The sequence below is a fragment of the Oncorhynchus keta genome, chromosome 34 (assembly GCF_023373465.1).
Source record: "Oncorhynchus keta strain PuntledgeMale-10-30-2019 chromosome 34, Oket_V2, whole genome shotgun sequence".
In the NCBI taxonomy this organism is placed as follows: Eukaryota; Metazoa; Chordata; class Actinopteri; order Salmoniformes; family Salmonidae; genus Oncorhynchus; species Oncorhynchus keta.
Window position 1 is genome coordinate 64,276,978 of NC_068454.1, and position 22,960 is coordinate 64,299,937.

Here is a 22,960-nt window from a genome sequence, read left to right on the forward strand (position 1 = left end):
ACAAATAGCACATATTATCTATGACACATCTACAGTAGGAATCTTTTTTTAAATCCTTGAGAGAAACTATAACAAATTGAACATAATATAATTTGAATTTGACCAAATACATTATTTTGCATGTATTTCATGTAAAGATATGAAACAGCCTCGCTGTGCCTTTAGGAGCTGCAGATTACACCACCAGAGGGCAGTATGTCCCTATGTTAAGAATAATCATGGCCATATTTCTCATCCCCTTAATGTTGTTGAACCTTCTCTCATACAGTGCTATGTCCTGATAAAGCCTAGGCCATGGTTCATTAACGGTGTCCATATAATAGAGATGGACTTACTGGACAAAGAAAGTTACAAAACCAAATGCAATGCCTTGAAGAAAAGCTATTTTTAATAAAAGTAATATACAAAATGAATATCTGACGTTAGGTTGCTATAAAACGTTAGATATGTACATTATTTATACATAACATGGGGGCAAGAACCTTGAGTCCTGAATACAGTAAGTAGGGACGCTGGGCTGCGAGGAGTGAAGCCTTACTGGGTTTGTGAGTTCTGGAGTCCATGTGTGTCCTGATCAAAATCACTGAACGGCTGCAACTACATTTATCCATTGTATCTATAATTTTAGGTTAATATATGCAAACATAGCAACTGCAGTTAAGTTATATGGGGGAAAAAAATGTAAGGATGCAGTCGATAATTGGACCAAACACCAGCGTACAAAAGGCACCCCCAGTAATTTGAAATGTGGAGACAATAGCCAGAAGGGATTTTATCAGTGTTTGTTAGTGAGGTGTTCCTGGTTCTCACTCTGTCCCCACTGTGCATCACAGTAACTCTACAGCCATGGAAAAAATGAGATATTTGTTTATACAGCTATACATAAGAATGATCAAGAACAAAATCGTAAAGTGAAGACATTTTGGAGAGCTAGTTTTGGGGAGTTTCTGTCTACCTACGGCAACAAACATAGATCCATTTCAATCAGATCATTTGTAAAATAATTGTCAGCAATGGAGTTTCTGTGATTGTACTGTTTGACTTTTCTTTGACTACTCACAACTATTCCTCCCCAGCCAAACCCTCCCTGTATGTCCTTTCTCCTTTAGCACAATACATTCATCAGACGTTGTCAGGACACTGTGGGGTCATCCTGCCCTCCTGTTTCCAAGACGATAGGACAGGAAGTTTCAGACATGATTGGCATCACACAACACCATCTCTGAACCAACATAGAGCTAGAAACAGAAGAAAGGAGCAGGTCCTTGTAAGACACATCAACACAGTGCACCACAAGGGCTGGGTTCATCATGTCTATATTGGAGTAGAAAAATATTTCCTATCTGAAACCCATCACTATATTCTATAATACACATAATTGATGCCAAGTGATGGTTTCTCACCAGGCAGATCAACAATGCTTTTACCATTCTAAGCATTTTAAGGTTTGTACTTATTTTTGGGTAAATGGATTCTGCAATTAACACTGAGAATCATCCACTAGTGCAATTAGACCGTGATTGAAAGGGAAAGTCTTTGACAATAGTCTAGAACCTCCTGTATATGAGTTACTCATAACTTCTCGTATCAAGGAATAAGCAACACGATTGACTGCTTTCTTCGTCTAATCAATTTTCCTTTAGTTATATAAAGGTTCCTCCTAGAGATCAGATCTACCTCCTGCTCAACTGAAGAAGGGGAACTCCCCCTGTGTAGGGCAAAAAGGCTGTTAATATATATTGTCACAGGATAGAATGTCATAAAGGAACAAATCAGAGCTTCTCCATTTGCCCGTTTCCCTGGCATGACTGTCTTTATCCAATAGGATGTCTGAAACAAAAACGGTAGAATACTAAATAAATGGGTACCGGTAACATATACATTTGACATACTAAGTTCAAAGTCCTTATAATGTAGAAGAACAACATTGTCCCTGTTGGTTCAACATCATTTCAGAGCTCAAATAAATACAGTTTCAACACTTCACCGAGAGAAATAAAACAGAATAAATAAATTCATCTCACTAAGACTTGTAATCCCTCTTCCACCACATAAAGCTTCAGCAAACCTGTCAACATGAAGAAAAAAATAACAGGAGCCAATTTTCTGTGTGCTTTGTTTCCCTTACTACCAACCAGCATTGACACACCAGACAATCACTAGCAGGAACTAAGTCAGTCAATGTTGCAGTGTATGATGTTGTGGTTTATGAATACCCTAAAAAGGGTGTGGCAGGTTGTCCTGACTATGGCTCCTCTGACTCTGGCTGTAACACAAAGTGTCCCTGTATGTCAGCGCCAGCGCCGGCCGCTCGTACATTTCACTTAGAGCCTCAAACTTGTCCCCCCAGTGGGATAGCCGGTCGAAGCTGAAGGCTGCTCCCTCCTCTTCCTCTGCTGTATTTTGGGAGATAGCGGAACCCAGCGAGCTGAGGCTACCGACCGGGGACCCGGCGCCCTCGATGCTCCAGACGTGATAGCTGTCCGGCGGGAACTCCTGACTGTCGTTGTCGGCCTCCCAGATGATGCGCGCCACGTAGCTCTTGAAGTCCATGGGGCAGTGGCCCACGGAGATAGCATGCGCATCATTACTATCATTCGTATAGCTAGCATTGCTAGCGTGGTGATGATGGCGGTGGTGGTGGTGGGGGATGTGGAGGTAGGGGGTCCCTGAGCTGCAGGCTGAGCCAGCAGGGTGCACCTCCTCCTGGGAGCCCTGGGAGGACTTGATGAGAGGGGCGGTGGTGCAGGATGAGGACTGGGACAGGCTGGAACACAGGGGCCTCTTCAGCTCTGTGATATCATAGGCATTCTGGAGGGATGAAATGACATCAAATTGAAAACATAAGTATGAAAAATAAGTAAATGGTACTATCTAGTGGTCAATTTAGAAATTAATTTCAATGAACAGCGACATAGATAATTTCACTGTGCTGCAATGTCTGACCTGTGTGTGTGTTTACTAGATATCCCTCTAGTGGTGTGGAGGCTGTGCTTTGGCAAAGTGGGTGGGGTTATATCCTTCCTGTTTGGCCCTGTCCGGGGGTGTCCTTGGATGGGTCCACAGTGTCTCCAGACCCCTCCTGTCTCAGCCTCCAGTATTTATGCTGCAGTAGTTTATGTGTCGGGGGGCTAGGGTCAGTTTGTTATATCTGGAGTACTTCTCCTGTCCTATTCGGTGTCCTGTGTGAATCTAAGTGTGCGTTCTCCAGTTCTCTCCTTCTCTCTTTCTTTCTCTCGGAGGACCTGAGCCCTAGGACCATGCCCAGGACTACCTGACATGATGACTCCTTGCTGTCCCCAGTCCACCTGACCGTGCTGCTGCTCCAGTTTCAACTGTTCTGCCTTATTATTATTGACCATGCTGGTCATTTATGAACATTTGAACATTTTGGCCATGTTCTGTTATAATCTCCACCCGGCACAGCCAGAAGAGGACTGGCCACCCCACATAGGAAGAAACCTAGAGGAACCAGGCTAAGTTTTGGCCTTTCTAGGGAGTTTTTCCTAGCCACCGTGCTTCTACACCTGCATTGCTTGCTGTTTGGGGTTTTAGGCTGGGTTTCTGTACAGCACTTTGAGATATCAGCTGATGTACGAAGGGCTATATAAATACATTTGATTTGATTTGTGTTTGTATGTGTGTATATGTATGTGTGTATGTATGTATGTATGTATGTATGTGTGTGTGTGTGTATACCTGGTCCTGCTCTCCTCCTCCCTCCTCGTTGTAGTTGAGGATGTTCTCTCTGATGTCCTCCCAGCTCTGGTGTTCTGCAGGGATGTGGTACACGCCCCTCTTCTGGAACTTACTACGACTGCCCTTCTGGTTCCACACTGTCACAGCTACCAGCACAGCTACAGGACACAGAGAAAGGCAACAGTTCAGTCATTAGAGTGGATGGAAGAGATGGAGAGATAACACTACTGTACTCTACATGCATCTGAGTGTTGAAGGGAAAGAGATGAAGCAAAACCTATCCTTTTCACGTTCACCTCGTCTTCTGTCGGCCATCCGCTGTCCCTCAGGCAATCCTACACGGTCTTTTCCCCTCTCCCTTCATTCCATCCCTCTGATTTCCCCCCCCTCACTCTCCCTGCACGTCTAACCATCATATATCACTGATTTGTAGACATTCACCACTGCAGCTACTTCACCCTTTTCCTCATCTCGCTTGACGTTTCTAGTTTTAGCACTCAGATGTTTATGTTAGTCTTCTCATCCCCCTCTCCTTTCCCTGGCATGGGGCTATGATCTCTACGTCTTGTATCAGGGCCGTCAGCGTTGACAGAGGGGCCCTCGGGGGCACTGCCAGTCTGACATCACACAGCCATACCCGTCAGAGGCTCATACAAACCTCGCTACCCGTCACATGTCACTGAATGGCCCTCTAGTCTCTAGTCTATTTCCCCTGCCCTCGCTTCGACATACATCTACAGTTGAAGTCGGAAGTTTACATAACCTTAGCCAAATACATTTAAACTCATTTTTTCACAATTCCTGACATTTAATCCTAGTAGAAATCCCGTGTCTTAGGTCAGTTAGGATCACCACTTTATTTTAAGAATGTGAAATCTCAGAATAATAGTAGAGAGAATGATTTATTTCAGCTTTTATTTACATACACTCAATTAGTATTTGGTAGCATTGCCTTCAAATGGTTTAACTTGGGACAAACGTTTTCGGTAGCCTTCCACAAGCTTCCCACAATAAGTTAGGTCAATTCTGGCCCATTCCTCCTGACAGAGCTGGTGTAACTGAGTCAGGTTTGTAGGCCTCCTTGCTCGAACACACTTTTTCAGTTCTTCCCACAAATTTTCTATAGGATTGAGGTCAGGGCTTTGTGATGGCCACTCCAATACCTTGATTTTGTTGTCCTTGAGCCATTTTGCCACAACTTTGGAAGTATGCTTGGTGTCATTGTTAATTTGGAAGACCCATTTGCGACCAAGCTTTAACTTTCTGACTGATGTCTTGAGATGTTGCTTCAATATATCCACATACTTTTCCTATCTCATGATGCCATCTATTTTGTGGAGTGCACCAGTCCCTCCTGCAGCAAAGCACCAGTCCCTCCTGCAGCAAAGCACCCTCTTGATGCTGCCACCCCTGTGGGATGGTGTTCTTCGGTTTGCAAGACTCCTCATTTTCCTTCAAACATAACGATGGTCATTATAGCCAAACAGTTCTATTTTTGTTTCATCAGACCAGAGGACATTTCTCCAGAAAGTACAATCTTTGTCCCCATGTGCAGTTGCAAAACGTAGTCTGGCTTTTTTTATGGCGGTTTTGGAGCAGTGGCTTCTTCCTTGCTGAGCGGCCTTTCAGGTTATGTCGATATAGGACTCGTTTTACTGTGGATATAGATGCTTTTGTACCTGTTTCCTCCAGCATCTCACAAGGTCCTTTGCTGTTGTTCTGGGATTGATTTGCACTTTTCGCACCAAAGTACGTTCATCACTAGGAGACAGAACACGTCTCCTTCCTGAACGGTATGGCGGCTGCGTGGTCTCATGGTGTTTATATTTGCATACTATTGTTTGTACAGATGAACGTGGTACCTTCAGGCGTTTGGAAATTGCTCCCAAGGATGAACCAGATTTCTTTTGATTTTCTCATGATGTCAAGCAAAGAGGCACTGAGTTTGGAGGCAGGCCTTGAAATACATTCACAGGTAGACCTCCAATTAACTCAAATGATGTTATCAGAATCTTCTAAAGCCATGACATAATTTTCTGGAATTTTCCAAGCTGGTTAAAGGCACAGTCAACTTAGTATATGTTCTTCTGACCCACTGGAACTGTGATACAGTGAATAATAAGCAAAATAATCTGTCTGTAAACAATTTTTGGAAAAATTACTTGTGTCATGCACAAAGTAGATGTCCTAACCGACTTGCCAAAACTATAGTTGTTAACAATACATTTGTGGAGTGGTTGAAAAACTAGTTTTAACGACTCCAACCTTAGTGTATGTAAACTTCCGACTTCAACTGTAATTACACATCTATCTATATAGTGTTTATCAATGCTGCGAATGGACAGCATTATAATGGCTACTCTTTCGATCTTTTAACTTCTTATGGCTGCAGGGGCAGTATTGAGTAGCTTGGATGAAAGGTGCACAGAGGTGCCCATATTCAACGGCCTGCTCCTCAGTCATAGTTGCTAATATTTGCATATTATTATTAGTATTGTATAGAAAACACTGAAGTTTCTAAAACTGTTTGAATTATGTCTGTGAGTATAACAGAACTCATATAGCAGGCAAAAACCTGAGAAATTCCACTTCCTGTTTTTTTTTCTGGGGGTGGCAGATTTTCAACCAAGCTCTCATTGAAATTACAGCGAGATATGAATGAGTTTTTACTTCCTACGCCTTCCACTAGATGTCAACAGTCAATAGAACTTCGTCTTATGACTAATGTAAAAGGGGTTCGAATGACACAGGAAATAGTCACCACTGCCACGAGTTGACCATGCATTCACTATGCGCTTTCACAGGGGAAGGACCTGCGTTCCACCGGTCATCTGAAGTCATTCTAATTCTCCGGTTGGAACGTTATTCAAGATATATGTAAACAACATTCTAAAGATTGATTCAGTGCATCGTTTGACATGTTTCTCCTGACTGTTACGGAACTTTTGGATATTTCGTCACGTTATAGTGGACGCGCTTTGTGACTTTGGAATTGTTTACCAAACGCGCTAACCAAAGTAGCTAATTGGACATAAATAACGGACATTTTCGAACAAATCAAGCATTTATTGTGGACCTGGGATTCCTAGGACTGCATTCTGATGAAGTTCATCAAAGGTAAGGAAACATTTATCATGTATTTTCTGGTTTCTGTTGACTCCAACATGGCGGCTAATTTGGCTTCTGTTCTGAGCGCCGTCTCAGATTATTGCATGTGTTGCTTTTTCCGTAAAACTTTTATGAAATCTGACACAGCGGTTGCATTAAGGAGAGGTATATCTATAATTCCATGTGTATAACTTGTATTATCATTTACTTTTATGATGAGTATTTCTGTTGAAACTATGTGGCTATGCAAAATCACTTGATGTTTTTGGAACTAGTGAATCTAATAAACCAATGTAAACTCAAGATTTTTTTATATAAATATGAACTTTATCAAACAAAACATGCATGCATTGTGTAACATGAAGTCCTAAGAGTGTCATATGATGAAGATAATTCAAGGTTAGTGATTCATTTCATCTTTATTTTTGCTTTTTGTGAATGCTATATTTCGCTGGAAAATGGCTGTGCTTATTGTGGTTTGGTGGAGATCTAACATAATCGTTTGTAGTGCTTTCGCTGAAAAGCCTATTTGAAATCGGAACCTTTGGTGGGATTAACAACAAGATTACCTTTAAAATTATAAAATAAGATAAGATGTTTTAGGAATTGTAATTATGAGATTTCTGTGTTTTGAATATGGCGCCCTCTATTTTCACTGGTAGTTGTCATATCGATCCGGTATTGGGATTGCAGCCATAACAAGTTGCACGCTCAATGTTCCGTGAAAACAGCTCACTATATGAAGGGTGAAAGGTCATGTGAAGAGAGGGTTTTAGTCGCCCATATTTACCGAAGAAGACGAGCAGACACATGCTGATGACCAGGATGGAGCCCGGGCTGAGGGCGGCCATACGGTGGGCTTTCATCTGGCCCACCTCACAACGCTGACCTCTGAACCCTTCGGGGCAACGGCACTGCCAGCTGTCGGGGGTCAGGGCGTGGCAGGTGCCCCTGTTACGGCAGGCTGAGGGTCCACACGGGGAGGGTACACAGCGGTGGTGGCCTGATGTCTCGTCTGTCACCGTCACCTGCCCACCTGGACACCTGGGAGAGGGCGGAGAACAGGTTTGTTCTTTTAACTATGTCTGTGTCCTTAGCATGTGTAAGATTGTGTGCGTGCGTACGTGTTTAAATGTGTGTGTGTGTGTGGAGCCAGCCTCACACACCTGCACTGGTGTTTCCTCCACAGGTCCACACAGTAGAGGGGGTTGCGGCAGGGCTTGGCACTGCAGGCGTCTGAGTGACAGCCGGAGGTCACCCCCCTCCGCTCCAACACTGTACTGAACTCTGTACTCTGACCATCCAGAGGGAGGGAGTGGCCGTTCAGCCTCACATCGCGCAAGCAGCCTGCAAGTGAGAGAGGCAGAGAGACTTAATGACAAATACTAATAGGATAACATTCTTACAGATAATCAGAGTGAATCAGAGAACTGTTTTTTGTAATTGCTGTTTCTAAGAAATGTATTTACCTTGGTAAAGTAAAATAAAGGGAAAAAAGGGAAAGATTGAGTAAATAAGATAGAACAAAATGAGGAAAGAAAGATCAGTCATTCCTTGACATGGACCTGTGGCTTATTGACCCAGCCAAAGATACCCACACTGAGAGGTAGAGGGCAGACACACCCAGGGAGAGACAAGTAGGGAGGAGCTCATTACAGTAGAGAGGAGGGGAGGAGTAGAGAAAGGATGAGGTGAAATGATGAGAAGAGAGGATGTAATGAGACAGGAGAATAGATTGAGACAAAGAGGAGACAGAGGAGAAAGAAGAGAGAATCAGTAGAGAAAGCATGGAAAGGACAGAAGAGGAGACAATCTTACCCTGGAAGTCAGCAGATTGTCCCGGGGTTGGTCCATTTCCCAGCAGCACACTGGAGGGGTGCACTACAATCTCCCGCCTGTTCCCCATCCAGGCCCTGACCTCTCGCGAGCCACCACCCTGCTCCAGGCGCAGCGTGAAGAGGTTGTCGTGACGATGCAAGCTGGCGAGGACCCACTGGCCCCCGTCGACTCGCTGGCTGGCCAGGTGGAGGGAGTGGGCACCGTCGCCCAGGTTGGCATGCACCGACAGGTGGCCGTCTACGATCTGAGAGAGGACATCAGCAAATGTAGCCACTTTTCACTTTCCAATTGACTAAATTGGATCCTGTGAGTGATGTCACAGCAGGGCACTGACCTCCAGGATGATGTACTCGTTGGCATCGCGGGATGTCATGGAGAGCAGGGTGCCAGTGGAGGAGCGCGTGCGGAGCAGGAGCTGGGTGTGTGTACGACGGGGGCTACCTCCCCCCCTCAGCTGGTAGCGTAGCATACTGTCCCTGACGAAGGACCACTCTGGTAGAGCTACAGTGGAGAGAGGCGATATGGTTAATAATCCCACACACACACACACACACACACACACACACACACACACACACACATTTTTACCTTGCGGTTACTAGTCCAACGCTCTAACCACTAGGCTACCCTGCCGCCCCAACATTCACACACCGAAATACTGCTGTGAAGAACCAGTCCACCAGAAAAGTCACCTACCTTTGTCACACTTGTGCCCACTGTACCCGGGGTGACAGTCACAGCTGAAGGAGCCCCACTCGCCTAGGCAGGTTCCGTGGACGCCACAGGAGGGTCCACTTGCTGTCACACACACCCCGTCTGTCAGGCCACAGCCTGGGGAACTATCCAAGCTCTCCCCCGGAATTCCCAGGTCATACACCTCCAGAGAGAGATGTATATTATAGGTTAAATATCAGCTTAGAGAAACATAAAGAGAGCCCTCAGAGTCAGTTATCAACATTTCTGTTAAAAAGGGGCTTTATGTCAACAGTCTGAGCCCAAATGGATGTCATTGCTGCCCTGTGATGCTCTCATTTCACACCTCATGTCAAATAGGGCTTTATATGTTCAACTTCCAGAGTCAAAATGGGTATTACTGTTGCTGTATATAGTCAACTGTCTGATCCAAAATGTTTATCACTCATGCTGTCCTGCTGTGCTCCTCTCCCCTAACTTTCATGTCAAACATAGGACTGTATATGGTCAACTGTCAACCGTCTGAGCCAAAATGGCCACCACTCCATTCCCGTGTTCCCTCCCTTTCATATTTCCCAGTAGTGACGCAAAACCACACAAGCTAATCTGCTTTCAGGAATAGTTTATGGAGGAGATGTTCTTTGAATTTATTTCTTATTTGGACTTTGAAATCGTTTTTTTGGCCTCAGTTCATAAGCTGTGCTCAATCGACCGTCTGGCCAACTCTCTCCCCCGGCACTCTCAGCCAGTGCCAATAGAAGACACAAAGAGATTGACGCGCTCCCACACACAAGTCACAAAAGAGACAGAGAAGCTAACACTCTCCCAACTGGAAGACACATACACTGCCTCTCAAAACACTGTAGGAAAAACCCACTCCCAAACAAATGAATATTGACAACCCCATAGAGTAAACAGACTTTTAAAAAGCATCTCTTCTTCCCAGGTATATTAATACAGCTGCCAGTCTCCGTCTCCTCTCAGCTCTGTTCATAAACCTGTCACTATCAGTCTGATCGGATAGACAGCTCTGTCACTCTGATGGGGAGCATGAAAACACTGTGACAGTGAGGAAGAGAGGATAGAACTACTAGAGAAGTGGGAAATAAAAGGTGATGGAGGAAGAGGAGGATGTGTGACTTTAATGCAGAGGGAGAGAAAGAAAGAGAAAGCAAGGGAGGGGGGGAAGAGAGAGGTTAGGGCAGAGAGGTTACCTTGCTATCGACCACCAGGTTCCTGAAGCAGCCAGTGAAAGCTTTGTAGCGTCTGTGTGTGGAGGTCACCTTCACCCCACCCAGCTGGAGAGGCTGGTTCACATTCAAGAACCTGGGATGGGGAGGAGAGGGAGATTGGTTTCCATCCAACATTTTTCACAAGCATAGTACATGATGGATCAAAAATGTCATGACAGGCCTGATGGAAACATTTTTCGGTAAACTTTCCAAATGTCGACAAAAAAAAGAAAAGCTTTATGTGTCGGTAAAATTAATTATACGAGAAATGTCGATAAAAACGCTTTTATGCACAAATATTAATATAATAAATCATTATATTGAAGTAAACTTGGAGTCACGCGATGACATGTTTTGTAGTCCTCCCACTACGACTTGTCGAGAAAGCATGCAGTTTATTAGGCTACAGATGAAATGGGTTGGTGATGAACTTCACAGGGTGGTGAAAGTTCACAATGATGAGTTTAATGCTCCTTTCAATAAATTTCCAGGGTCTTATTCTGGTGACATGATGATCGATGCTTGGCTGCCAATTGACAAATACAAATAATCACGCTCTTTTGTCCATAATAATTGCAACGACAGATTTCCTCCTCCTCATCTGAAGAGGTGTAGCAAGGATCGGACCAAAACGCAGCGTGGTAAGTGTCCATGTTTTAATAGTATAAACTGAACATGACAGAATACAAAATAACAAAGTGAATATAAATGAAAACAGTCCCGTGTGGCACAAACACTGACACAGGAAACAAACACCCACAAACCAACAGTGAAACCCAGGCTACCTAAGTATGATTCTCAATCAGAGACAACTAACGACACCTGCCTCTGATTGAGAACCATACTAGGCCGAAACAGAAACCAAACATAGAAACACAAAACATAGACTGCCCACCCCAACTCACGCCCTGACCATACTAAATAAAGACAAAACAAAGGAAATAAAGGTCAGAACGTGACAATAATAATCTCATCATGTAGGCTATATGTGCTCTCTAGTTAACAGCGTGCAGATAGCGCTATTGGCTAGAGCGCACATGCCAATACCAGAGTGGGCACACTCGCTATATAACAAAAACATTTTTTTAGAGAAAAACCATCAGTAGAGTTTAAAATACGATCGAAACCCATTTAACTTGTATTTTTGTATTCAGTACGTGGGAATTTGACCGCAAAATATATTTTTATGTGCACTATGTCATCAGTTTTTGTTTAGCTGATTTTAGAATATGCACATGAAAATCTGTCGCCAATTGGATAGAAACCCAGCTAGTGCTAGCTTGTGCATAATATGGGTGGTCAGTAGTGGTCTTCAGTGGTCTGTAGTATTCTAGTGGTCTACAGTTGTCTCCTCTTACCTCAGGTTGCCAGGGGTCTCTCCAGAAGCCTTGCAGCCAGACTGGTCTGTCTCTAGCACCTCCACCACTAGACCCTCCACCTCATTCACCACTGCCCCCGAACACTGGTCTAGGATCAGTTGAACTGCCTGGATTAAACACATCATATAGCACCACCAAGAATGTCAGGTCCTATCTCAGTTCATAATGTAAGCATCCCAATGAGGATTCCCCCTTCGGCTATTCCCCAATCCCCAACCATTCCCTCCTCCCAACCATTCTGGGAATATGTCTGGACCTTTCCGTCACTGACGATGTCCAGGCGGTGCCATCGGCGGTCCGTGACGGTGGATCTCGCTGGGAGCTGCAGCGTCAGTGATCCCGATCCATGGCTGATGCTGAGGGTCGGAACGCCATTCCTCAATTCTGGAAGAGAGATAGGAAACATGGATGAGGAGAGATAATCACCTTGAGGCTTGAGATCACATAACAGTGGAAACATATTCTGATTCTCCATCAATCAATCTAGTCATTTTCACAAACACATTCTTGGAAACAAGCCAATCTAGCCACCAAGCGCTTGAAACTGGCTGACTCACCAATATACAGAGTTACATTGATGAGTAAGCCGCCTTAATGTTGCATTAACAGTATGTGTGTGAAAGTGTGTATGACTACATGGTGTGTGACCTGACCAACCTCTGTGTTCTACACTGCTCCTCGGTTGAGCAGAACCAGTGAAAAATGCTTCACCGCAATCAATTCAGCAGCCATGTTTGATTTGCTACCCCGGAGCGGGGAACTTGGAGCTCGACAATGACATAAATGAATGCGATGGGGCTACCAAACAGATTAGGTAAGGCCTTTCTAAAGGCCAAACTGGACTCATCTTTTAGGGACATATAGAACCACTGGGATGTGACATTAGGATTAGGGGGGACATGACTTGACATAAAAGCCACATGGCTTATAGGGACCTGAATATGACGCAGGCTTATTTTTTATTTTTTAACCTGTTATTTTACCAGGTAAATTGACTGAGAACATGTCCTCATTTGCAGCAACGACCTGGGGAATAGTTACAGGGGAGAGGAGGGGGATGAATGATCCAATTGTAAACTGGGGATTATTAAGTGACCATGATGGTTTGAGGGCCAGATTGGGAATTTAGCCAGGACACCGGGGTTAACAACCCTACTCTTACAATAAGTTCCATGGGATCTTTAATGACCTCAGAGAGTCATTAAAGATCCCGTTTAACCCGTTTAACGTCCCATCCGAAAGACGGCACCCTACACAGGACAGTGTCCCCAATCACTGCCCTGGGGCATTGGGATAATTTTTAGAGGAAAGAGGAAAGAGTGCCTCCTACTGGCCCTCCAACACCACTTCCAGCAGCATCTGGTCTCCCATCCAGGAACTGCTCAGGACCAACCCTGCTTAGCTTCAGAAGCAAGCAAGCTTATGAGGATATGAGTATGCCACCTTCACTTGAGGCTTGATCAAGAGTGCTGGTTGTCAGTCAATCCCCATATTGCTTACCTATCAATTTCCAGACACCTTGAAAGTAGGAAGTAGGAGTAAGTGGGTTGCACTATGGTGTGGTTCTTTCTGTTCAGGCCCTACATGTAGGCTGTCTGTTCTTACCCAGAGCGATGTAGTCCTCCTGCTCTCCGGCCTGGGCGGGGCCTAGAGGGCCGTTGTAGAGCAGCAGCCCATTGGCTGACTCGGTTATGAACTCCAATGAGATGTGGCTTTGAAAGCAAAGCCTGATCGGAGGGAACCAGGCGTAACCCTGGCCGCGGAAGGTGTGCTTGGTCTGCTGGCACTCAGGCCCGTCAAACATGGGTGGACACTTGCACCTGAACGGCAGGGGAGAAACATTGCAAACGTGTTATTTCTAATGCTAATGCTAATGCTAACAGCGAGAGCTCTTGGTCCAACTGTCTCTGGCCGTTATACCTGTATCCCAACTCGCTGTCCTGACAGGTGCCTCCGTTGAGGCAGGGGTTGCGGGGGTAGGAGGAGCAGGCCTGGTGCAGGCTCTCTCTGGCCCTGCAGCCGCAGCGTGCCTCAGAGGAGGCGGAGACAGACACCAGAGAGGTGTTCCCGGAGCTGAGGGCTGTGGGGGTGAGGCTGAAGGTGACGTCACTGCTGCAGCCGCCCGACTGACTGCAGTCTGTGTAGGGACACTCGTCTATACCCACCTGGGAGATAGACACACCCAGCGCTGCTTCCAACTGAGAGAGGAGGGGGGGAGAGAGAGAGAGTCAGTCTATTGCCTGTCAGCGAAATCAAATTGGTTTGATATCATCTTCATATCAGTCTTTCATAGTCTTAATTTACAGCCAGGTGATGTCTCTGGATGAATTCATTCTAACTCAATCTGACTCCAATGGCTTAAAAGCAACTCACCAGCTCCACCCAAGCTTAACAGGCAGCAGTAAAACTGTCAGTGACACACACTCAGTGTATAAACAACTGCTTCTGGGCAGCGCAACACTCACTACAAAACAGTTTAGGATTTATGGACGAGTGAGGACTTCATAAAGACTCAGACGTTCTCTCCTGTCATCCCTCTTTTTCTCTCCATCCATCTCTCTCCCTTTCTGTTCCCCCGGCACAAGCTTGGGTCACCAGCTGCTATCTCATGCCTTAAATGGATATGAAAGATTTACACACACCGCCGCTGTGCGCGTGTGATTAAGTGTGTGTGAGAGTTTAAATGTGTGCGCGTGTGAGTGATGAAATATGTATGTTGTTGAGCATGGTGTCAATGTGGGTGTTTCAAGTGTGTGTGAGTTTATTTTTAGTAGTGCATCACTGTGTGTGAGATAGTGTGAATGTTTGTAATGTTGTCTAGTGTGAAGCTTTATGCGTATTCAGACTCTTATATGAGAGACTTAGTGTGTATCCCGTCTTTACCTTAGCTTTATGCGTATTCAGACTCTTATATGAGAGACTTAGTGTGTATCCCGTCTTTACCTTAGCTTTATGCGTATTCAGACTCTTATATGAGAGACTTAGTGTGTATCCCGTCTTTACCTTAGCTTTATGCGCCATCACATTGCCGTGGAGTTTCTCGGCCTTGTAGTACGGCGAGCCATGGGCGGCGAACCACACGTTGATCTCGCTCTCACCCTGGCGGTTGCCATTGGCGACAGAGAAGACGTGGACGTTGTCCCCGTCGGTCTGGAGAAGCTCGGAGAGGAGACGACCCAGGCGGGAGAAAGAACTCTCCTGACCCGGTGCACTACTGAAGAACTGTTCCACTGTGATGTCTGCCCAACAGAATGGGGGGGTTGAATGGTCAGGACACTCAATTCATCATTTTGTAGTTCAACACACCACAAAGTGGAATGTTCCTTGCAAAACACTCCCATGCCCAATGTTCTACAGGTAATGAATGATAGAACAGATCAGTCGGATGTATGTAAATGCTCAGCTGGTGTCTGGGGGTGATATGAACCTCGACCGTAGGGACCTATTAGATACAAGAAAGCCTGCCACACAGCACTCTGGCATGCATGTCATCACACGTGACACGGTTACTATGGAAACATTATGACAGCATTAGCTCCTTATGGGCTGTGGTCAGTGACCACGAAAAAGAGTGAAAAGTGAGAATATTGGCTGATACACTAGGGTGCAAAACACTCACTGGACAGGCGCAAAGAGCCAGCGTTCTGGACCGCCTCCTCGTCCAGCTCCATGACGACGACCTCTGCAGTGGAGGTCACGTCGGGCCAGGTCTTGTCGGAGACACGCACCTCGAGGCTGTAGGAACCCACCGGCACAGGGGCCCCCTCTCTGATAATCAACAGGCCTGAGTTGTGGTTCAGACTGAACAACCCGCTGAGAGAGGGAGGAGGGAGGAGGAGATGGAGGGAGAGAGCGAGATAGAGGGAGAGAGAAATGGAAGAAGATCGAGAGAAAAGGGAGGTAGTGGGCATAGAAGTAAAAGAGAGGGGGGTGAGAACAGAGAGTAAGAGAGATCAGCAGTAGTCCCCCCGGTGTTCATCCATGCAGGGCTATCCCTGGCCTCCCTCCATGCTCACCATCTCACATTAAAACACTGAACTGTCCAGGGAGACAGCCACATGCATTATAGATGGCTTCACTATCAGTATCAATGCAACCCCCTCTTCCCTACCTCTCCTCCACTCTACCAACACCCCTCCCTCCTCCCACCTAGCCCCCTGTTAACTCCATTTCTCTATTCCCTGCATACCCAGTTCAGTGTTCACTCTATCAAAAGCCTTTTCCCAGCCTCTTGGGTTCCTTCTACGTCTCTCTGTCTACTCCCCTTAGACACCTTCTCACTACACTAACTCCACCAGCCCGACCTAAGCCCCATGTTAACACTGCAGAACTTTCTATCCTATCCTGCTCCTAAAGTCTACTTCTCACTTCTCTAACTTTTCTTACTCACATGTCCTTGTTCCCTCTATTACAGTGACTCTTCTCCTTCCCAGCTATCTACTCATATCTTCTCTCCCCTTCCATCTATCATCCCTCTATTTACTTGGCCCCTGTCCACTCTGGTCCTTATCACTGGCTCAGATCATGACAAGGGAATGATGATGGTTCTGCTGTGACTATCTCCATCTACCTCACTCTCTCCTCATCTCTCAAGTTAGAGGTCAATGCCAAGGAGTTCATCTGATGTCTTTCAGAATGTCTCTGTTTTTGAAGCTTCCGTCTCTACTGAAGATGGAGGGGGGGCATTTCTAAGAATAGGGAATGCCCATGTGGACAAAGAAAGAAGCAGTACAGTATGTAAGCTCAGCTCTATAGAGCCTTTGTACAACTGGAGCAACATACACATGTTTATGGCTGCGTTATTGTTTTAGCATCGCATTGTTTGATGGCACACCAAGGTAAGTACCCTCACACACTGGCCCACGATCAAACATGTCTACCCAGACTATTCACATTGCCCCCTCCCCTCTCCACACCACTGCCAATTTATGTTGTCATCTATGCAGAGTCACTTTAATGAACTCTACCTACATGTACATACTACCTCCACTAACCGGTGCCCCCGTACATTGACTCTGTACTGCCACCCTCCCGTATATGTTGTTATTTCTTACTGCTCCTCTTTAATTACTTGTTACTTTTATCTCTTATTCTTATCCAGATTTTTTGAAACAGCTCTGTCGGTTAGGGGCTCGTAAGTAAGCGTTTCACTGTAAGGTCTACTACACCTGTTGTATTCGGCGCATGTGACTAATTCAATTTAATTTGATTTGAAAAGAGGTTTGAAAAGGTGCCGTAGCTCTCTCTTACATAACAGTAAATTCTGGTTATGCATGGCCCGTGACCTTCAGAAGTCTGGCCAAACGAGGTAATCAACTGAGCCATAAGAAAATTAAACCGGCTGGCCCAATCGAAGAGGTGCTGAGCTGGAGAGAGATGTGTGTTATGTCTTCTCTCCCCGGGAGACCAGGTTAACAGGTTAATGTAATACATGAACGAATCCCTGTTTGCAGAGCTAGCCGGGGCAAACATGCAACACAGCACTTCGGAGACAGAAAACAAATAGGCTTCAAATCATCATCTACAGGGATGGCTGGTAGGTATAATAAAGATGATCCATATAGTTTGGTCCTTCAAGATGCATTGGGATCTGCTGACTGGGGATTCAACATGGTAATGGCTCTTTCTTGCTCACTTTCTCTCTCTCTCTGTCGTTCCTTGTCATCTTTTCATGTGCTTACTAGTTCTCCAGATTACTGTCACGCCTTGGTCTTAGTGTTTTGTGTTTTCGTTGATTGTTTGGTCAGGCCAGGGTGTGACATGGGTTTGTTTTGTTGTATTTCGTATTGGGGTTTTGTGGTTATTGGGATTGCGGCTGAGTAGGGGTGTTGTATGGGCTTGGCTGCCTGAGGCGGTTCTCAATCAGAGTCAGGTGATTCTCTTTGTCTCTGATTGGGAACCGTATTTAGGTAGCCTGGGGTTCGCTTTGTATTTCGTGGGTGATTGTTCCTGTCTCTGTGTAGTTTCACCAGATAGGCTCGGTCACTTTGTTTTTTCTTTTTTACTTGTTTTGGAAGAGAAGAGAACGAGCACCATTCTCCTTGCGGAGATGGTGCTAAATACATCAACACGGTCGGTCCCTGGGATTGGGCTGGCCAACACGATTCGGTTTGCTTGGAAGGAAAAGGAGTTGGAGCCTTTAGGACGGGAAACTTTTGGAAGGATAATATTGATGGGGATTCTAAAGCTGACGGTGAAGGACGTGTTTTGTTTCCAAGGCAACTCGTTGGAGGGAGCATACGACGTGGCACTATATACAGAGGAAAAACACGATGATATCCTGAGAAGGGCAAGAGCAGTGAGAGGCCGATGTGCCACTATGAAATAACAAGCCTGGCGAAGAATAACTTTAGGGTTGTAACTGTCAACATTTACAACCCTTACGTTAAGGACGAAGAGGTGAGGGCTTTTCTGGGGAGATACATGGATAACGTCTCCTCAGCAAGGCACCTCAAAGACTCCCTTGGGTTTTGGAATGGGAGGAGAGGCTTCCAGGCCCTCCTCAGAGAGGACCCAAAGGGACATGGTGGCTACCTCCATCCTCCTGCTATGTTCTCCCTAGGGGCTGACAGGGGGACGTTGTTTTATGCATGTCAGCCCCCATTTTGCAGGCGCTGTATGGCCTATGGTCACATATTCGCCTCGTGCAGTACAAGAAAATGCAGATTTTGTGGATCTGAGGAACACGAGGCGAGGGATTGTGACAAGCCTAAGACGTGCCATGGGTGTGGCTCGTCAGCACACCTGTGGCGGGGGTGCCCGGCCCGTCAGAGGTCATATGCGTCTGCGGCTGGGGGGGGGAGCAGGGGCGGGGGATGGGGGAAGAAGAGGAGGGGAAGGAAGCACGCCTCATGACCAGAGTACAGGTCCAGAGGGGAAGGCCACAAGGAAGGAGGAGGAGCAAGAAGCGGCAGATGGAAGAGAGAAGGAAACGGAAGGCACGGGAGTAGGAGAACCAGGAAAAGCGGCGGAAGAAGGCAACCAAGTGGACTGGGGGGAAAGTGCCCTGGTGGAGGAGCTGGCGGGGGGGAGGGTGGTATCTCTCCACTGCCGCCATCACCAAAGAAGAGAATGAAGAGGAGGGTGCGATTGGCCGACAGTGAGAGGGAGGGGATGGCCAAGAGAGTGATGGGGGTGGGAGAAACCTCTGGGTTGCTGCTGGTTTCCCCAGGCCCTCAACTTCTGTTGGGTGGGGACACACCTAACAAGACTCAGGACTGGGTACAAGAGGAGGTGGGGAGTTTTTTGTTTGGGGACTCAGCCTCCCTGATTTTTTTCCAAACCAGCTACAACACTGGGGAGGGGGAGGATTGTGGGGGTAGACCCAGGGTGCAGGGCACCCCGGAGGCAAACACTATTCCTGCATCCTGGGATGGTGAGATGGAGGAAGAGGGGGGGATGTCGGGAGTATGGATGGTGTTCTCCTCTTCGTTCTGTACATGGAGCCTCTGGGGGCTGCCATTAGGGCAGACACAGGGGTGGAAGGCTTGCTGATCCCTGGAAGTGGTGGGCTGCGTGTTAAGATGACGCAGTACGCCGACGACACTTCCTTGCTGTTGTGCAAGGACTCGTGCCTGACAAGGTCCCTTGCCATCTTTGGGGATTTCACCCGAGCGTCGGGAGCAGTTCTGAACCATGCAAAGTCTTCCGTCAAGTTTTTTGGAAGATGGCGCGGTAGAACGGATGTGCCTGGGGGGTTCTCTCTGTGAGGGGGCCCTGAGGATTCTCGGGGTCCATTTTGAGACCTCCGGCTCAGCGACGCTAAACTGGAACATGCGTACCGCAGTGGTACAGCGGAAGCTAGCAATGTGGAAAGCTAGGTATTTGTCTTTTATGGGCAAAATCCTGGTCCTAAAGGTGGATGTGTTGCCGTCTCTTTTGTATTTGGCATACATCTACCCATTGCCGGCTTGTCTGAGGAGGCCTCTAGTGAGGCTTGTGTTTCAGTTCATGTGGAGTGGCAGGTGCGAGTGGGGCGCCAGGGCACGCATGATCTGTCCCATCGGGAACCACCACGCTGCATTTCAGTCCGACTTTCTTTCGACAAACGAAGAAAGCCGTTACAATTACAGGTGTCTCATTAGAGGGAGAGGTGCGAGCAGCGTAATCAGCTTCTTTTCAGTGCACACCAAACATTGCGCACCCATCAAACAAAACCAGAGCGTCGTTCCTCGCTTCACTGAGAATTTTCAATACAATTCTTTATGAAGTATTAATAATGGTGCTCCTGACAATTCATATCTCCCTTTCTCTCTCTCTTCCAATCTATTTCTACTTTCTCTGTTTCTCTCACACGGCCTTTTCTCCTTCCCCTAACATTTATCTTTCTCTCCTTTTACATTCTGTCTCTCGCTTTCAATCCCACACTTTTCTCCCCTCTTTTTGTACACTCTTTTTGTCGTATTCTCTTTTCCTCACTGTGGGTTCATTCCAACTTTAGTGAGGAGATCAAAGTACCTGGGGGGTTTGCCTTTGAATCTGTAAACCTTTTCGCTCCAGTCATCAAGGTCAGGGGATTGAACCTGTCCAAGCACTGTTGTGGGGAGAACACCTACGGGGGAAAACTCAGAATTAGGTGCGGGAAGACAACACCACCCTGTGGTACACCTAAAGCTCTCAGAGTGAGAGAAAGAAAGAAAGAAAGAGAGAGGAGGAGGAGGGGAGAAGATAAGTTGGAGAGCGTCACCTCGTTGGCACATATGGACACGGTTCTGAAGACACAGCAGGGGAAGTGCACACATTAGCATGTTAGCTCCCGTTTCCCCTCCAAAAAGCTAAATGGAGTGCTGTAATCCCCTTAGGCGTGAAATAAAATAAAACATGTAATGGCTCCTGTTTATATGCCTATCAAACCTGGGACTTAAGCTTAAGTAAATTGTTTGCTTCATGGCATTTTGGAAATACATGAGGAATTCTTATTAGAGGGTTAATGTACTTTCATCTGGCAAAACACCTACAGAGAATGTACAAAAAATACATTACAGAAAACCAGAGTTTTTCCAGCAGTAACAGCAAGCTGACAGATGGCCTGAAATTCTAAATAAGTGATGTGGGGCTTCAAGAGGCCATACGCATTCAACTGTGACATGTAGTGTTGTAACAACATCAGCAGAATACTGGAGAAACATACCCTGGTAGCTGTACACAAAGAAGTCTGTGTGGCCCGGAGAGTGGGCGTGGTCATTCCTGTCGCCGATGACAACCGTCAGTGTGCTGGTTGAGCTCATTGGGGGAGAGCCGCTGTCAATCATGAGAATGGGAAGGCGGTACTCCTTCTGGCGTTCACGGTCAAAGGTTCGCAGGGTAGTCAGTGCAGCGCTACCGTTGCGCAGGTCAGTCAGGTTGAAATTGGTAGCATCGGAGGTTAACATCAGGAGACGGATGGAAAATGGTCCACCATTGGGTGAGGAGTCGCGGTCGGCTGCGTGGAGAAGCAGGGATGTATCGTTTATTCTCACCGCCTGGGGGGCAGCCATGTTTTCCCACACAATGGGCTTGTAGGGCACCTCAAACTCTGGCCCATTGTCATTGACGTCCAGTACAGTAACCATGACGATGGCGGTGCCGGTGAGTGGCGGGATGCCCGTGTCGGTGGCCAGGACCATGAGTCTGTGCTGGGATACCATTTCCCGGTCCAGAGAGTCTGCCACTACCACCCAGCCTGACTGGTCCACCAGGAACTGCCCGTTGGGGTCAGACTCTTTGGCAATGCTGTAGGAGAAGCGGCCATTTAGTCCTGAGTCCAGATCGGCAGCGGTGACTTGAGCCACAATGGTGCCAACAGACACGTCTTCAGACATGGCAGGAGCCTCATAGAACTGTGGGAAGAAGACGGGTGCGTGATCGTTGGAATCCTCCACCTGAACCAGGCAGTATGCCAGGCTGAAGAAGTCTGCATCTTCTGCCTTCAAAGTCAAGTTGAACGTTCTCTCGTGGGGCTTTTCAAAGTCCATCTTCTTCTTCAGCCGCACCACACCACGCCGGTTCGCCTTGTCCGTCTCCACAAAGAACTTCCTGTCCTCGTCGCCTCCGACAATGCTGAAAGTGACCACTGCGTTCTCACCCTGGTCGCCATCGCTGGCGGAGACTGCCAGTACCTCGCTGTTTATCTCTAGGTCCTCTGTCACCTATTAATGTTGATAAAAAATGACATGAAAATATTGATAACAAAATACTCATCAAACATATTACAGAGCAACAGTGTTGGGGGGAACATGTGTGTTTTGAGCAGGTGAACAAACCTGGGCAGTGTAGACCCTCTGGGTGAAGACTGGTGGATGGTCATTGACATCTGATACCATGATAGTAGCCGTTCCAGTCCCGGACAAGCCCCCACCATCCCTGGCCTCAACCACAACCAGATAGCGGTCCTCCGCCTCACGGTCCAGAGACCGTAGAACTGTACTGATGGTTCCAGTTGAAGGGTTGATGGAGAACAGATTGAGGTTGATCTCGTTGCGAACGTTTTGTACGATGCGGTAGGTCAGTATGGCGTTCTTCCCGGCCTTGGGTTCATCTAAATCCGTGGCCCTCATCTCCATCACTGAGGTGTCGGCGGGAGAGTTCTCAGGCACGTGGCCAACAAAGCAGCCTGAAGAGTCTGGCGCCTGGCATGGGAAGACTGGTGCGTTGTCATTGATGTCACGAACTTCCAAAAGGACGTCAGCAAAGCCAGTGAGTCCCGCTCCTCCTTCATCGGTGGCCAGGACCAGGAAACGCCAGGCTGGCCGTTCCTCACGGTCCAAACGGTGTTGGGCGTAGATGCGGCCCGTACGCTCATCGATGGTGAACTCGCTGCCGGCTCCCTGGCCGTGGAGTGAGTATCGCAGGGCGCTCTGGTCTGCCTCCTGGTCTGGGTCGGTTGCTGAAACCTACAAACAGGAAAACCACAAAAAAAATTGCATTAGACAGTAGGGCCGGATAGAGTCTGCTGTGAATTTTTCTTTTCAATGAAGTTAACTATGAATATACAATTTGATTTAACCGATTCTGTTGATTTACGGATATTCT

General features: G+C 46.8%; 1 protein-coding gene across 1 annotated transcript in view; it reads right to left on the reverse strand.

Moving 5' to 3' along the window:
• Positions 1 to 366: 366 nt before the first annotated feature.
• LOC118367541 (neural-cadherin-like) overlaps positions 367 to 22,960 on the reverse strand; it is a 189,229-nt gene continuing 166,635 nt past the window's right edge. Inside the window, exons 18-34 of the mRNA XM_052494416.1 lie at positions 22,192 to 22,821; positions 21,081 to 22,077; positions 20,408 to 20,501; positions 15,570 to 15,763; positions 14,954 to 15,189; positions 13,871 to 14,148; positions 13,556 to 13,770; positions 12,207 to 12,334; positions 11,930 to 12,057; positions 10,554 to 10,665; positions 9,343 to 9,523; positions 8,981 to 9,147; positions 8,626 to 8,890; positions 7,974 to 8,154; positions 7,598 to 7,851; positions 3,700 to 3,857; positions 367 to 2,811 (exon numbers count right to left, since the gene is read on the reverse strand). Of these exons, the coding sequence (XP_052350376.1) occupies positions 2,218 to 2,811; positions 3,700 to 3,857; positions 7,598 to 7,851; positions 7,974 to 8,154; positions 8,626 to 8,890; positions 8,981 to 9,147; positions 9,343 to 9,523; positions 10,554 to 10,665; positions 11,930 to 12,057; positions 12,207 to 12,334; positions 13,556 to 13,770; positions 13,871 to 14,148; positions 14,954 to 15,189; positions 15,570 to 15,763; positions 20,408 to 20,501; positions 21,081 to 22,077; positions 22,192 to 22,821 (4,812 nt within the window). The 3' untranslated portion in view covers positions 367 to 2,217. The remainder of the gene's footprint in view (positions 2,812 to 3,699; positions 3,858 to 7,597; positions 7,852 to 7,973; positions 8,155 to 8,625; positions 8,891 to 8,980; positions 9,148 to 9,342; positions 9,524 to 10,553; positions 10,666 to 11,929; positions 12,058 to 12,206; positions 12,335 to 13,555; positions 13,771 to 13,870; positions 14,149 to 14,953; positions 15,190 to 15,569; positions 15,764 to 20,407; positions 20,502 to 21,080; positions 22,078 to 22,191; positions 22,822 to 22,960) is intronic.